The 16,080-nt window shown below is 36.5% G+C and overlaps 1 protein-coding gene across 1 annotated transcript; it reads left to right on the top strand.

The window, feature by feature from the left end:
* The first annotated feature begins 3,080 nt into the window (after positions 1-3,080).
* LOC117996294 (allantoinase-like) lies at positions 3,081-15,823 on the top strand. Its single transcript, XM_034984342.2, has 11 exons — positions 3,081-3,239; positions 3,361-3,551; positions 6,747-6,898; positions 7,174-7,288; positions 7,719-7,865; positions 7,955-8,021; positions 11,376-11,469; positions 12,169-12,382; positions 12,923-13,052; positions 14,300-14,505; positions 15,561-15,823. Exons 1-11 carry the CDS (start codon positions 3,203-3,205, stop codon positions 15,702-15,704), a joined length of 1,497 nt encoding a protein of 498 aa, XP_034840233.1. The 5' UTR covers positions 3,081-3,202; the 3' UTR covers positions 15,705-15,823.
* The last annotated feature ends 257 nt before the right edge of the window (positions 15,824-16,080 follow it).

The following is a 16,080-nucleotide window of genomic DNA, read 5'->3' as shown; positions in this document are numbered from 1 at the left end:
TCATAATAAGTACTTACCTACTTAGGTACTTAAAAGTTTTTAGATAAGTCAAATCACATAGGATGCAATCATACTTTTATCTGAAAGTTTGTGATTTCTATTCTATCTAAACTAGATATAGTATGCGACAGGTCGAGATGGCAATCGGGGTAGGGACGCCCCGCACGCCCGCACAGCCCCCGCGCTAACCCGGTGCGGGATAGCGCGAGTGACATGCGCGAGTGCGTGGTGTCCCCCCGCCTCATACTCAGATTGCCATCTCGACCTGTCGCATACTTACAGGTGATGTTTACACACCAGATATTTATATAGGAATCTACTAATTTAGAAAAGATTACGATTAAGTAGGTACTATTGTATCTATTGTGGTTTTCCATATTTACCCAATGTGAGGTAACTAAGTATATGGGGTAAATACGGGAATACCCTACAGTACAGTTCTTACTGCTAACTAAATACCTACTTAATTAATTATCAATCCGAATCTGAGAAACCGACGCAACGCAACAGGACAACTTGTGTCAACCTACCTACCTATAGTTCGCGACAGGTCGACATGACAACCGTGGTGGGGACGCCCTGCACAGCACCCGCGCTATCCCGGTGCGAAATAGCGTTGGCGCTGTGCGGGTGTCCATGCAGGCGTTCCCGGCAGTGGCACACCAGCACAGCGTACCCTCACCTCATACCCCGATCGCCATGTCGTGTGTCGACCTGCCGCGAACTATAGATAGATAGATAAATAGAAATACTTTATTGCACACAAAATATGAGATAAACAAGATAAAAAACAAAGATACTAAAAACAATTGTATGCAAAGGCGGCCTTGTTGCTCATAGGTAGCTACTTACTTACTTCATAAGATTTTATTAGGTTCCATTTCGGTTTGTATTTTTGTTTGTAATTCTTAGTGTTCCGTACCCAAAGGGTAAAAATGGAACCTTATTAATGGCATTCTGCTGTCTGTCTGTCTGTATGCGTGTCACAGGTCTCTAGCTCATAGACGAAATGATTTGTTAACCTGAAATTTTGGTATTTGGTGTAGAACGTTGACCCAAAACCGAATACTGAATTAGAAATTCAATTGAATTATTTAAAGAAGATATTAGATATGTAAAATATCTAAATTCAAGGGCCTAGACCAGTTTTTCCTTTCATTATACATTTAAAGTACCTAAGTATGTATAGTTAGGTAACGTAGGGTACAAGACTGTTATCGTCTCTGGTTGCAATTGGGTCAGTTGGTAGTTACAAGCTTGGCTGGCTATATTAGGTACGAGTTACGACCTACCTGACAGTTGACACCGACGATTAATCCTGTAGATAACCTTATAGATGCCTTACTCCTTATCAAAATTGGGCCAATGCAGTTTATTGCACATTGAATAGGTTTACCACAACCGGCCCAAAATAAAAATAATAAAAGTGATCGGCCTCCTATTTCGGTTCGTACAGTACGTGGTCGAAAGTAATGTACATCGGCCTTTAGAATGACTTTACGGCTTTGTAGAGCGTTGACTCTGTCACTCATTTGATGACGATGATTGATGATTGATTTGCATAAACCTCAATAGCGTGACGCACCTGTAAATGACATCTGATATTGACATTAAACTATAAGACCTTGTAAGATTAATAATTTTAATAATTTAATCCTATTCGTATTGTATCTTTAATATTTACCATTTTATTGTACCTAAAATTGTATTTGCAATACCCTGACAGGGTCTCATGTATTTAGCTTTTAGCTTTAAGCACCCACCATCAATAAATGTAAATGTACATGAAAGCAAATAAATAAATCTGAATCTGAATCTGAATCTGACGTTTTGTTGGTCTCAACGACCGAGACAGCGCTCTATAAATCTGCTATATCCTTCTAAAGATCGATGTACATAACTTTCGGCCGCGTACATGTGGTAATATCACTGAATAGATAAATAAGGTTATTTATCATTTATCTTATTTTATCTATTCAGTACCTACTGGGTAGGTATAGCTACTATAAATCCGAACCAGTGGTAGATGCATCCGACTATTCGTAAGTACTTGTAAAAGTTTATTCGAATAAAAAAGATTTTGATTTTTTTTATTTTTGTTATGATTCTGTGACAAAAAAAATCGGTTAAGTGCGAGTTGGACTCGCACGGGAAGTGTTCCGTACCATTGTACAAGAAAACACTTTTTAATTTTTTTAATTTTCGTGGCGGCAATTTTGTATTTTTTAGTAAGTACTAGATGATGCCCGCTACTTCGTCCGCGTGGATTTAGGTTTTTGAAAATCCCCTGGGAAATTCGAAAAAATCGGTTGAAAGGATGGGCTGTGATAGGCTAACAGACAGACAGACAGATACACTTATGCATTTATAAGTAATATTAGTATGGATATGAATTTTATTTTCCGAGCTAGACCTTGCAAAAAACCGTGAAAGAAAAACCCAAAAAATGTTCGTTTCTTTTGGTCACAGCTTACATACTTTATGAATAGTTGTTTCCAGTACCAATTTGTTTAAATACTTGTATATTAATTATTATGGTACATAATATACCAAAATTTCATACTCCTTACTACCTATTTAGTTTTGTTTTTGAGATAGACCCTGTCGCAAAAATGGTCTAAACCTAACAACTTTCACGGCCCTCCATTTCTTTCGCAAACTAATAATCCCAGATTCTTAAAATGGATTTCACTCACCCGTTTTTGAAAGAACTAGATTACATCCAACGGCACCCCAAAGCAAAAGATTTTCAAGATTTGCCCGGCCAAGGTACAGCTTTTTAGTAATATAAGTAATAAGTAGGCTCCGAACTAAACCGCGGATGGAAGGACATGGCGGCTTAGTGCCGCCATGTCCTTCCATCCGCGGTTTAGTATAAAGGGTTTCTTGTTTACTAACGGAACCCTACAAAATACGTCTATTATTTATCTATTACTTGTTAGTCATACCTAATCTCGTTCAGTTCGATGGTTAACTTTATTTGAGTACTTATCTAATAAAAAAAATACAAGCTTATACGTGTAAATCATGTAGATACATATATACTTACCATGTTACCGTGATTTACAAAATCTTCTGCTTTACACGTATTGTCCTTATTTAAATGCATTTTAAATAGGCGGAAACATCACTCGTTGAGAGCCTTCAGTGAGATAAACAACGCGGCTAGGCATCAACGTCGACGTGAAAATCGGCGACAAATATGTCGCTGTTTTATTTATTCATATTTACACTTTTAGGTAACAAAAGAAACAACGTTATATTTTTCTTTTATTTAAATATGAGCAATTAAAAAATGTATTTTGTGAAATTAATAACATATTCTTAATATATTTAATTATTTACCTATTTTACATACAGTGACGAAAATTTCGTGTAGAGGGCTCCAGACAGAAAAGAGAGCAAGACAGTTATTTCTCAGTCGTAATGTGGTGACAGAATCAGTAGAGTTCGACGGAGGTGTGCTAGTGGATGAAAATGGAACAATTGCAGGAGTTTACACACGAGACTCCATTAATAAGCTCCTATCTGCAGACGATGGTTCACTTGAGGTAGGTAATAATATAAACCTAAAGCACAAATTTTTTGCTTTAATTTAACAAAAAAAATACAGGTACTTACTTAAGTAAGTAGGTGCATAAAATAGTAAAATCAATAGCAAGCAGGAAATAAGCCACTAAGATAATGAATTAATAGTTATTTATACAACTGTTGTATAAAGAGGGGCAGTAAAGCACGAAAGTCGGTTGACTTTCGTGCTTTAGTAGTCGGATGACTTGAGTGTTTTAATACCTAATTATCATACAAGACTTTATCTACACCCATAATATTATGAATCCTCTATAAAAGATTCTGAAACAGTTAGCTTACTGGTACTGCTAACATTAAAACAGCCAGTCCTAGTAACTTAACATCATCCATTACTGAGTTTGTACAAATAAACTAAGTGTTAATGAAAGAGTTATTTATTGTAGTAGTAATTTAAATTTTGTATAGTGCACTTATTCAAATTTACTTGAATATTATGTTCTTTAATGTTGGAAGATCCCGATCCCGATATAGTTACTCGGCGGAATATTTATATTTAAGTACCACTTCACTATACGTTTAAAACACAGGCACAGGTTTAAAATATCTGAAAATTTTGGCAGTGTCCTCTCGAAACATGAATTCCTCATTTTTTTGTAAACAAAACAATAAAAATATCGAAGAAAAATGGCGTGAATTCGAATAACTTACTTTTTTTTAAAACGCGCGGCGTTCTGTTAGTGAAACGCGCGAGAATGTCAATGTTCTTTTTTTTGAAATTCATAGAAATACCCATAAATACCACGGATCACGACTTAAGGTTCGGTTAGAACGAGACAGATTTATGCCAGCAGTATAGCGCTCTCTTTTTCACAGTAGTGTTATAATTAAATTCATTACAACATTATAACACTCGTTTGGATGCTTTAATGGTTATTAAGATATTGGGTGTTTTAATGTTGGCAATAAGCTAACTGTTTCAGAATCTTTTATAGAGGATTTAAAGCATGGATGTAGATAAATATGTTTAGTCTATTAAGGTTTTCTATTCAGTGTTTCCAAGCTTACGTCTTTGTAATAATAAGGCGAGAGTTGTATGAGGTCTGGTCACTGGTGCTCGATGGCTGTAGGTACCTATGCCTGCCTAATTAGCTTTTTATACTCAAATTAATTATAACCTGTTACTACCTTGGTAGTTTTATCAGTACCCTTATTATAAATGCGAAAGTCTGTTTGTTTGTTGGTTTGTTGCTTCAATCACGTCTCAACGGTGCAACGGATTGACGTGATTTTTTGTATGGGTATAGTTAAAGACCTGGAGAGTGACATTTATTTTTTATCCCGGAAAATCAAAGAGTTCCCCCGGGATTTTTAAAAAACGTAATTCCAGGCGGACGAACATCAGCTAGTCTACCAGAATTACAAAATTCTCTGCAAAGGTTACTTTTGTATGGTAATTAAATATGTACATACCTACCTAACATGTACAAAAATGAAACAAATCATAAGTAATGTTCAAACTTCAACCTAAGCAATTTTTGTTTGAAAGTGCCTACTGGTTTAAAAAGTTCAAACTGGTCTAAGTGAAGATTCACGAGACTGGTTTAAATCGCGGCAGCAAATTTTTTATTCATTCTCAATTTTTTTGGTCCCCATTATGTAATTCTGTATAAATCTATAAGTAATAATTTAAAACCTGTTTTATGTTGTAAAGAACGGTTTTAAATATTTCGCCAAATCTCTTAGGCTGTGTCCATACAATATACTTACATAGCCAGTACACAGATTCCTAACCAGATTTTACGATTTCCGGGATAGATTCCGAACCTACTTATTCTTTTGCAGTGTTATTATTGGAATACCTACTTTACCTATCTCCGTCGTGAAGACTTTCACAATTTTGCATCCCAAGACTGAGCGCACACTGCCCACTGGCTAGTAGTTATTATCACCTGGGCATCTAGTTTCTATTCTCAAGTTTCTAGGAAGAGTAGGAAGCCAAGGCGGCTAAAGACGGCGGTTCTTTATGGCAAGGTCATGAAATCTTCAAAATAGTATGTTTCCGTTAAAAACGCCCGATCCGCCTCCAGCCGTCTCGAATCTCGATTGGCTAGTGTTACCTAATAGTAAAAACTGGTCAATCGATGTATTGAACCCAAAACAGCAAATTATTTTTTAATTTTTATCTCTGACTGTCTGTCTGTTTGTGAACGCTTCACGCTTTAGCAAATGTACGGATTTTCAGGCAACTTGGCATACTTCTTCTAGTGCCATCTTCTACCGGAGATTAACTGGATTTTGTTTACCGCTGCCTTAAATATTGACCTTGGCACTGGCGAAGTCAAACCACTGGCGAAGGTTCTTAAGTCAGGATGTTCACGTTTACGTTTGCCTTTTATCTTGCCCTATATTATAAGCTGCAGCAGGTCTTATTTTGAGTTTTGAGAGCACATTATATGGCCAGTAACTCAGTGGATTTCCCCATTCTCTGCAGCACGGTGGTCACTTCACTCTGGGCTGGTTTCCGCACTTATACGTTTCCGTCTGTTGTGCGTGCAGCACGGTGGTATTGCGAACACGATCTCTCCATGAGATTCGCAACATTCGCCTGTACACCCACATCTCGAACGCTTCTAGCTTAGCTTGTTGGCTTGTTGCTCATCGCTTGCGTTAATGTCCAGGCTTCGACCCCATACAATAAAACATAGCACCGTGCTACCCGCATCCGAAGGGGTATTTTTAAATTACGGTCACAGAGAACTCTTTTTAACTTTGTAAAGGCGTTTCTTGCCTCTTCAATGAGACACCGTTTTTCCAGACTATGGTCGCCGATTTCGTCAATCATGGTTCCTATAACTATCGATACCGTTGTACTCTTTTCAAGTTTCCATGGGTGAAATACAAGGTGTTCTGCACAGGTGATCATATATTTGATCTTCTTGCGGTTGATATTGTCAATGTCATATGAGTTGCTTGCAGATGAAACTACATTGACTAATGACTGTAAGCATTCTAGACTATCCGCTACCAATATTGTATCATCCGCGTATCGAATATTGTTTGTATAGTTACGCCATTTACCGTTATTAGCTGGTCAATACCGTCGAGTGCTTTAGAAAATTTTGCCTCCGCGTAGGTACAACATTGGCATACTTATATAGTAATTACTTAATTAGGTATGTCTCCCGGAAAACAGATTTTTCCTAATTTTATTTTAGGTGATAGATGGTGGCGACTGGGCACTAATGGCAGGTGGAGTAGACTCGCACGTACATGTTAATGAACCTGGTAGAACAACGTGGGAAGGATATGTGACGGCCACCAGGGCGGCTGCTGCAGGAGGTTTCACCACGATCGTAGACATGCCTTTGTAAGTAAAAAATTACTTTCATTCAAAGGACGTTCAAAGCTTAATACATTTGTCCTGCATTTGAACCCACGAATAGAAAGAAGGTAGAATACCGTGTCGACTTTTTTTGTTCTTATGAAGTTCGATGCAATCCTTGAAAGAGGTCATTCAGAATTATTAATTTTACCAAGTCAAACAGGTGGTAAAAATCACTGGTTTCCAAATTGTGGTGATTTTAGTCAGACAACTCATAGTTGAAAAAATTCATATTAAGTACCTAAGTAAAATGTTTCCAGGAATTCCATTCCCCCGACAACAACTATTGAAAATCTCAAAATAAAAACTTCTGCAGCAAAAGAAGAGGCTTACGTAGATGTTGCATTCTGGGGAGGCGTCGTTCCTGGTAATGAGGTATGATTCTCTTCTAAATTTATGTTTTCAACACCCATCCAATCCGCCCAGTGCAATCGACTAAATACCTATAGGTAGTATGCGTTGACCCAACCTGTGACTTAACTAGGCCACACTAACTACGCTCGAAAGGTAAGTCTGTCTGCTAGCTTTTCACGCCTACCCGCTGAACCTTTTTTGATGAAAGGTAGATGAGAAATAGCTTGAATCCCGGACATGGCTGTTTTTTGTTCCGAAAAATCAAAGAGTCCAACGGGATTTTTGAAAAACCTAAACTTGCGCCCGGGATAAAGTCGTGGGGCGTGGGCATCATCTATGATCTAGTTGTAAATAATTATATATACTTAAGTAATTATAGTAATTAGTATGGCATGGTATTGGTAGGTACATATACTTAGGTAAGATATATAAACTTTATCTTTCATTTTAGGTGGAATTACAAAACCTGGTCAACGCTGGAGTGGTCGGTTTCAAAGGATTCTTGATAGACAGCGGAGTCTCTGAATTTCCGAACGTCGACACAAATGACTTAGATAAAATCTTCTCCACATTGAATGGAACAGACACTGTATTAGCTGTAAGATTTGACCTTGTTTTTAAATAATAATTATACTTTTAAGCTAAAAGAATTTCGACAAAAATGATGTTGTTATTTTGATTTTCTAGTTCCATGCCGAATATCCAATTAGTAAAGACAATAATGGAAGCCATTGTGAAGGATGTGATTCTACTGGTCAGTATAATCTTTGTTACTTATCCATACTAATATTATAAATGCGAAAGTGTGTCTGTCTGTCTGCTAGCTTCTCACAGCTCAACCGTTAAACCGATTTTGACGAAATTTGGTATAGGGATAGCTTGCATCCCGGGGAAGGACCTAGGCTAGACTAGACTACTGATGCAAAAGTTTTTAGTGAATGGGCAACAGTAGAACTACATAAAAGTAGACAAAAACTATATGAATTGTATGCGGAGCGACAATATGATACTGGTGACGAATTCAAGCAGTACGTTCAACTGTTTTCCAAAAAGTTTAAGAGAGATTGCATTGCAGCCAAGTCAAAATATATCCAGGCAAAAATTAAAAACAGCTCCAATGTAGTAAAAACTACCTGGAAAATAGTTAACGAAGAAACAGGAAGAGTGACACATAAAACTTGTAATTTTGAACTAAAATATCATGACAAGTTGATTACGTCAGACCCCGAGGTTGCAACCGTTTTCGAGACCTTCTTTACAGATATTCCTGTTTCTACTACAAAATCATTGAACTCTTCAGCAGCCGCCGCTCTCTCACTATTGGAGGATAACGTGCCTGAATGTAATAAAATGTTTGAATTCAGTCACGTTAGTTGCTCTGACGTTATCAAAGCTTTTAAATTAATTAATAATAAGAAAACAAATGATCTGTGGGGCATTTCCGTTAACGTTGTGAAATCATTAATTGATATTGTTGCACCCGAGTTAGCATTAATATTCAATAATTGTGTTGACTGTGGTGAGTTTCCAGACTTAATGAAACATAGTAAAATAATTCCATTATTTAAATCAGGTAGTACTAGTGACCCCACTAACTTCAGACCGATATCTGTACTACCCACTTTTAGTAAAATCTTTGAAAAAATAATTTTAACTCAACTGCTTAATTTTTTCAACATTAATGATTTATTTCACACCAAACAGTTTGGTTTTACACGGGGTCGCTCAACAACCGATGCTGGTGTTGAGTTAATACTAAATATATTTGAAGCCTGGGAGGAATCACGTGATGCGCTTGGCGTTTTATGTGATTTATCCAAGGCTTTCGACTGCGTTGATCATGAAACATTGGTCGCGAAATTGCACCATTATGGAATTAGGGGTGCAGCATTGGAATTGATGAGTTCTTACCTAAATGATAGAATACAAAGGGTAGACGTGAATGGAAAGCGATCTCCCGGATCCGTTGTAAAAATGGGGGTGCCACAAGGTTCCATCTTAGGACCTTTTCTGTTCCTTATTTACATCAATGACCTTCCTTACCTCGCTAAGGACAATTACGGGATAGTCTTGTTTGCTGATGATACATCACTTTTATTTAAAATCAATCGATACTTAACAACTTTTGATGAAGTAAACAATTCTCTCACCAAGTTAGTACAGTGGTTCGAAGCTAATAACCTGCTTCTCAACGGGAAAAAGACAAAGTGTATTAAATTCACTTTACCAAATGTTAAGCAGGTGAAAACCACTGTGCAACTTAATAATGAGGAATTAGATTTAGTGGATACCGCTATTTTTCTTGGAATAACGTTAGATGCAAAACTTCAATGGGGCTCTCATATAAATAACTTATCGAACAGACTTAGTTCTGCCGCATATGCGGTAAAAAAGATTCGCCAGTTGACAGACATAGAAACTGCGAGACTAGTATATTTTAGTTACTTTCACAGCATTATGTCATATGGTATATTATTATGGGGTAATGCTGCTGATATTAATTCTATTTTTGTGCTGCAGAAAAGGGCTGTTCGAGCCATATACAGTATGGGGCCACGAGAGTCGCTGAGAACTAAATTTAGGGAAGTTAAAATTATGACAGTGCATAATCAATATATTTTTGAAAATTTACTGTACGTACATAAAAACATAAATAAATTTAAAAAAAAAAGTGACTGTCATAATATAAATACTAGAAATAAAAATAAACTTGTAATTCCCGCCTCTAGGCTCAGTAAAGTTAGCAATTCATTTGCTCGTAATTCCATACGTTTCTATAATAAGCTTCCAGAAGACATATTGGAGATGTCTCTCAACAAGTTCAAAGTTTTCATAAAACGTAAACTAATTGAAAAATCCTATTACAATGTAAAGGATTATTTAAATGATAAGCAAGCTTGGGAATGAGTTGCTTAACGACTTTGTGATAGTTCTAATAAGTTTCAATAAATTTGTAAAGTGGTGATAATAAAAAGAATACCCGGCTGAGTTTGTTGTGGGCTCTTCTCAGACCTGGGCGCGTTTGGAACCCTCGTAGCTTTAGTTTTAAGTTTGCGTTATAATTATCACCACTATATTATCTTACAAATCTAACACTATACCAGACAATCAATAAGAGTAATTTATTACCTATTTTGAATAAATCATTTGACTTTGACTTTGACTTTGACTTTGACTTTGCTACTTTTTATCCCGGAAAATTGAAGAGTTCCTACAGGATTTTTAAAAACCTAAATCTAGAATATTTTACTGTTGTCAACAGTCTTATAGCGTTTCTAATGGGTACATTGTTCTTCAAATACACTAGGTACCTATTTATAATATTAACCTGAGATTCATTTTGAAAATAATTATTTTAAAATAAGTTGAGACCATGACAAATCATTCACATAGGTACCTACTTACTTAAATGGTAATTTTTTAAAGGACTATAAATAATATTAACTAGGTACATAGTACGCATTAGCTACGTAGGTATTGTTTAAAGAATCTAGTGAAGGTCATGCCTAACTAATGATTCTCAAGCATGGGTTAGGTATAAAAAGTGAGAAACTTAATTTTTGACGATGACAGGCTTCATATAATATGTAATATGTAACATAATATATGTATGTACTACAGTATACTAGGTAGGTAGGTAGTAGGTAATAGGTACAGGTAGATAGGTAGGTATATAGCATCAATACTCGATAGACGTAATAGAGTAAACGTCGCGACGTAAATAAAGAATAAAGAATAAGTAGTTACTTACAATGTGTTATTTCAGTAGGTACCTACTAAAGTAGATATACATTTATTGTAAAACGTTTAAGTTTTACATTGAACCTAACCCTTTAGTTTTCATAGCTGACCCACTTCGGCTTCGCTAGGGTGGTATTTATAAAAATAATGAGGGTCTACATCAAATAAGAGAAAACCCACATGAAAAATCGCAAGGTTCTAGTTACCTAGTCCTAACTTCTAAAGTGTATGCTTTTATAATGTAGATTGATTGGTTACAAGTGCTAATGAGTTTGCTTTGTTAGCACACCATTTGTATGACTAGAGATTACGTACCTTATCATAAACATTTAATTAATTTGTAACTGATTATGCCCATATTTTACAGATCCATATTTGTACAGCACCTACTTAGCATCACGGCCTCCAGAAATGGAGCTTGAAGCTGTGTCATTACTAGCCAAATATATACCTAAATATGAGTAAGATTTACTTTCTAATATTCAGCCTTTTTGATCCGACGTATCTTCATTCTTCGCCTTCTTCGAAATACTTACTAATTTATGTAATGTTATTTAAAATAAAATAAGTAGGTATATCTACCACTATACCTACACATGATACATTTAAATTACCGTCAGGAAAGAGTTCTTAGTATGTACCTACCAGTTTTCCGTCTGTCAGTACCTACTGTTTTCGTACGTCGTTTTTCCGTTCTCTTTTCATCTTTCTGCACTCTTCCCTTTAGAAATTAAAGATCTCTAAATTCGATACCACGATGCAAAATAATATAGCGCCATCTAGTTTACAATTTCATGAACTTACAATACAATTATTACAAAATATAATTATTTTTATTAGCACCACATACAAGGACCATCTTTTTTTAATTGATTTCTTAATTATTGCGTTTATGGTATGGTATCACTAACAACCGCCCGCGACTTCGCTCGGCAAAAATATAAGCCCTTTTTAACCTCTTTCCGAGGGAATTTCGGAGGCGTTGTTGCTTGTCTACATTAGGGAACCTCTCTGCAAAATTTTAGCTATCTAGGTGAAGGCTGGACGTCGATTTGCATCTTTGCATTTGCGCACCCGTTGAATATCTGCTTTGGAAACATGATTTATAATTACTTACCTATAAATTATTTGCTCAATTATACTTATATCCTCAATTATAGTGTGCACGTACACGTAGTTCACGTATCAGCGGCAGGTGTTATACCGATATTGGAACAAACTAGAGAACAAAGGATATTGTCAGGATCCACACGTTGGCGTGGTGGAGTCACAGCAGAAACTTGCCACCACTATCTTACTTTAAGCTCGGAACAAATCCCGCCTGGACACTCCGAGTACAAATGCTCACCACCAATTAGAAATATTACAAACAAGGTCTGTATGATACACATGTACGAGTAGGTACCTACTTATTTTTACTTTACATCTTTTTCGAAAAAATTCAAAATAGATAGTTCAGTAGGTGCGTAGGTAAGCCCCTTTTAACGATTCCACCTCTTCCGCGTAGCTTTTAAATATCCCGTTCAGTTTTTCAAAATTCTTTCTTAGAGTGGGGCACAGAATATAGTTTTCTGGGGTCTATGATAAAGCTGAGAGGATCAACATCCAAAATCCAAAAAAGTTTCTGGTCTAGTCTTCTAGTGGTTTGACCTACGTATGTCAGTCAGTCAGTTTCTAAGAACTATAAGAGCGGTAAATTTGAAAAGCTGTTAGGTACTATAGTGAGTTAAGCGGCAAATATTGAGAATTTTTAATATTACAAACACAACCCTCCTTCCGGCTACGCCGCAGTCGGGTATAAAAGGGAAAAACGCGAATCTAATATCTACCTATACTCTGGTAGGTACTTAGTAGGTACATATTTTTTGAAATCTGTTCTTAAAAAGCTAAGATGATTTTCGATGGTTCATACAGATAAAACTATGGGAGTACATCAGAGATCGAAGGCTTGATTTAATAGCGTCGGACCATTCACCTTCCGTTGCTGATAAGAAAACGCCTAACTTTATGTCGGCCTGGGGTGGAGTGTCTTCTGTTCAATTTGGTAATTTTTTATATTATAACTAAGAACCTACTGCTGCTGAATAGACTTTAATTATTTAGCTTGTGAAGGTTAATTATTCAGATACAAAGAACCGCGGTAAAAATATATGTATGTTAGACAGATAGGTGTGTGAGAAGCCAGGTGACATATAGTTCGCGACAGGTCAAGATGGCAATCGATGTATTAGGTGTGTCGTGTAGGAGGGGACGGGGGGACGCCCGGCACACCACGCTGTGTCATAGTTGCGTTGCAAGAGTCCGTATCGACCGAGTTTATCGATTTCGTCGTTGCTTGTAGTTTTGTGTGTTGAAAAATATGACTTCAGTTGCCTGTTCGTCACGTGTAAAAATAAAATAACCAATAATAATCCATTCTCAAACTAATAAACTGTGAACTAGCCTGAAAAGTATTAGAATATTAGTATTATATAGTGACATTGAACGGAAAAAACGGGCCGAATTGAGAACCACCTCCTTTTTGAAAGTCGGTTAAAAACAATTGTTATAAATAGGCTGAATAGGGCTGTGTACACTGGCATATTGATAAGAAGTCTGAATTGTCAGAATAAAATCCGATTCAAAATCAGTAGGACCACATCTAAATATATGTATAGAAGGAAAAGGTGACTGACTTTCTGATCTATCAACGCACAGCTCAAACTACTGGACGGGTCGTCGCGTCGGCCTGAAATAGCTATTATGACGCAGGCATCTGCTAAGAAAGGATTTTTGAAAATTCAGCCCCTAAGGAGGTGAAATAGGAGTTTGAAATTTGTATCCACGCGGACGAAGTGGCGAGCATAAGCTAGTTTCACAATAATTGAAATCAAGTGTTTATAAGCGATGTTAGTAGATATTGATTTTAATTGTGATGAATAAACATTGCTTTAATTAAGGTGGTAAGTAATAATTTTACTTTCATTTTGTTGCCTACCTACCAAGAAAATTATCGATATCGATTACCCGGTATGTGATGTCACCTCACTAGAAAATTACCATTTCGACCTGTCGTGAACACCTCTCCCTACACTATAATATTTTCATGTCCCAACCGCGTAGCTACGGACTACGGATGGGCCGTGAAAACCTAGCAGACAAACAGACACACCTTCGCAAATTTTATAATATTAGTATCTATGGAAGTATGGATTATATCGATATGTAGGATATCCTACTTGCATTTTTAATGTATTCAAGTCTTATAATATTAGGTGATATACGAATACTTATATTATATTTTTGATTCAGGTTTATCGTTGTTTTGGACGGAAGCAAAGGCTCGTGGGTATAGCTTGAGCGCAGTCAGCCACTTCCTATCTTCAGGGCCCGCACGCCTTGTTGGCTTGGGAAACCAGAAAGGATCATTGAAGCCGGGCCTCGATGCTGACCTTGTGTTCTTCGATCCTAACGCTTCGTTTATCGTCACGCCTGACATCATTGTGTACAAAAACAAGGTTTTTCTTGATTTTAATTTTAATTTGCATACTGTATCATTTTTGGATTCAATGTTATAACAATTACGTCCAGGCCGTCTGCCCATTCGTCTATCTATGTGTCACAGTCATACTTAGTAAAAAAATATACTCTAGAAGCTATAAAGTTGCAAGCAGTCATAGAAACCTGTTACCGCTATTAAAATTTTAATTTTAATAGGTACTTCGTGAACATGAAAAATAAGAGTTGAAATAGTTTTTTGTTAAGCTTGCTTAACAAATAACTATTTCAACAAAGGTGCAAAGATGTTATTTTGTCCCGAGAGTTTGTATTGAATTCCGAGCCAGCGAAGGATTCTAAGGTTGAACCACGAGTGAAGCGAGTGGTTCAAAGATAGAATCCTGAGCGTAGCGAGAAATTCAAAGACTCGAGCGTAAATAAATTTGCACCCGTGCGAAACACAACTTTTCATCTCACTACAGCGAGTAAAACGTTAGATGCTCGATACAAGAGGCGCCAGTACCGTGGAGGTTTCAATAAAAAGTTTACCACAAGTCAGGCAGTGAAGGTGGTTCTAATTCAAGAAGATTCTATATACCTACGAATAAAGTTTTTTTCGGGTGCGTTTAGAATTTAAATTTAAAATTCTTAGAATTAAAAAAATCGTAATTCAACGAACTTCATTATATTGTTTACTCAATAAAGCTGAAACGGAGTAGGTAGGTATTATGTTTAATTTAATTAAATAAAAATAAATGTTCCTACTTGTCACTTGTCTCTTAGTAAATAATAATAAATAGTAAAGACAGTAAGGACGAACCGCGTTTCTGAACATTTCATTATCACGTAGGTTCAGTGGGTTCACTAGAACATAGTGTTTATACCATGTTTATACCTATACTCTTTGGGGTTCAAAGGGTTCACCTTTGAAATAAGGGCTAAAATTGTACTTTTGACACAAAAAGTTAAAATGGCGTGCGATGAGTTAAATTTTACGCGTTATAGTATATTTATTTGTTATAAAGTCTCTGAATCTTCAATACTTACATACTTACGTGTTCGTTATCTCTTTCAGTTAAGCCCATACATGTACCGTGTGTTAAATGGCAAGGTGATGCAGACTTACTTGAGAGGTCAGCTCATATACACAGATGGAGAAGTATTCGAGAATCCAAAGGGTCAACTTTTAGTGAATGAGGATGGGCTGCGTAAATTATAAGTAATTTATTTAATTATATCTTATGTTTGCTAAGTACATTTAAGCTATCTAAATCCGCCATTATGTTAATCCTTCCTAATTAATTGAATTTTAATTTGTGCAATAAATTTAAAAGTTACTGTGTTGTCTTTTTATGTAGAAAATGCGCTAAACGAACACCTAGAACGTTGTGTTTATAACTCTTTGACCTGTCTTTGACAAACACCTTGGCTGAGCCTTGGGTTCATAGTGCCATAGTGCCACAAGCTCAGGCGACAAGGCTCTCTTGGCACTTGAATAACATTGACAGGGGGGCGCTGTTTGAGAACAAAGCGTGAACAATATTATATTCAATAGAATATTCAAAGAAGAACAAAGGGGTGCTGGTCTGGCACTA

This window comes from Maniola hyperantus, chromosome 3 (genome assembly GCF_902806685.2).
Source record: "Maniola hyperantus chromosome 3, iAphHyp1.2, whole genome shotgun sequence".
Classification (NCBI taxonomy): domain Eukaryota; kingdom Metazoa; phylum Arthropoda; class Insecta; order Lepidoptera; family Nymphalidae; genus Maniola; species Maniola hyperantus.
The sequence above is the reverse complement of the archived record's forward strand: the minus strand, read 5'-3'. Positions and strand labels throughout refer to the sequence as shown.

What these genes read in the sequence shown, in the direction of transcription:
- LOC117996294 (XM_034984342.2), top strand. Translation starts at nt 3,203, where the DNA reads ATGTCGCTGTTTTATTTATTCATATTTACACTTTTAG. An exon ending in ATTCATATTTACACTTTTAG is followed by an intron (nt 3,240 to 3,360) that starts GTAACAAAAGAA and finishes TTTTACATACAG; the next exon opens with TGACGAAAATTTCGTGTAGA. An exon ending in ACGATCGTAGACATGCCTTT is followed by an intron (nt 6,899 to 7,173) that starts GTAAGTAAAAAA and finishes AAATGTTTCCAG; the next exon opens with GAATTCCATTCCCCCGACAA.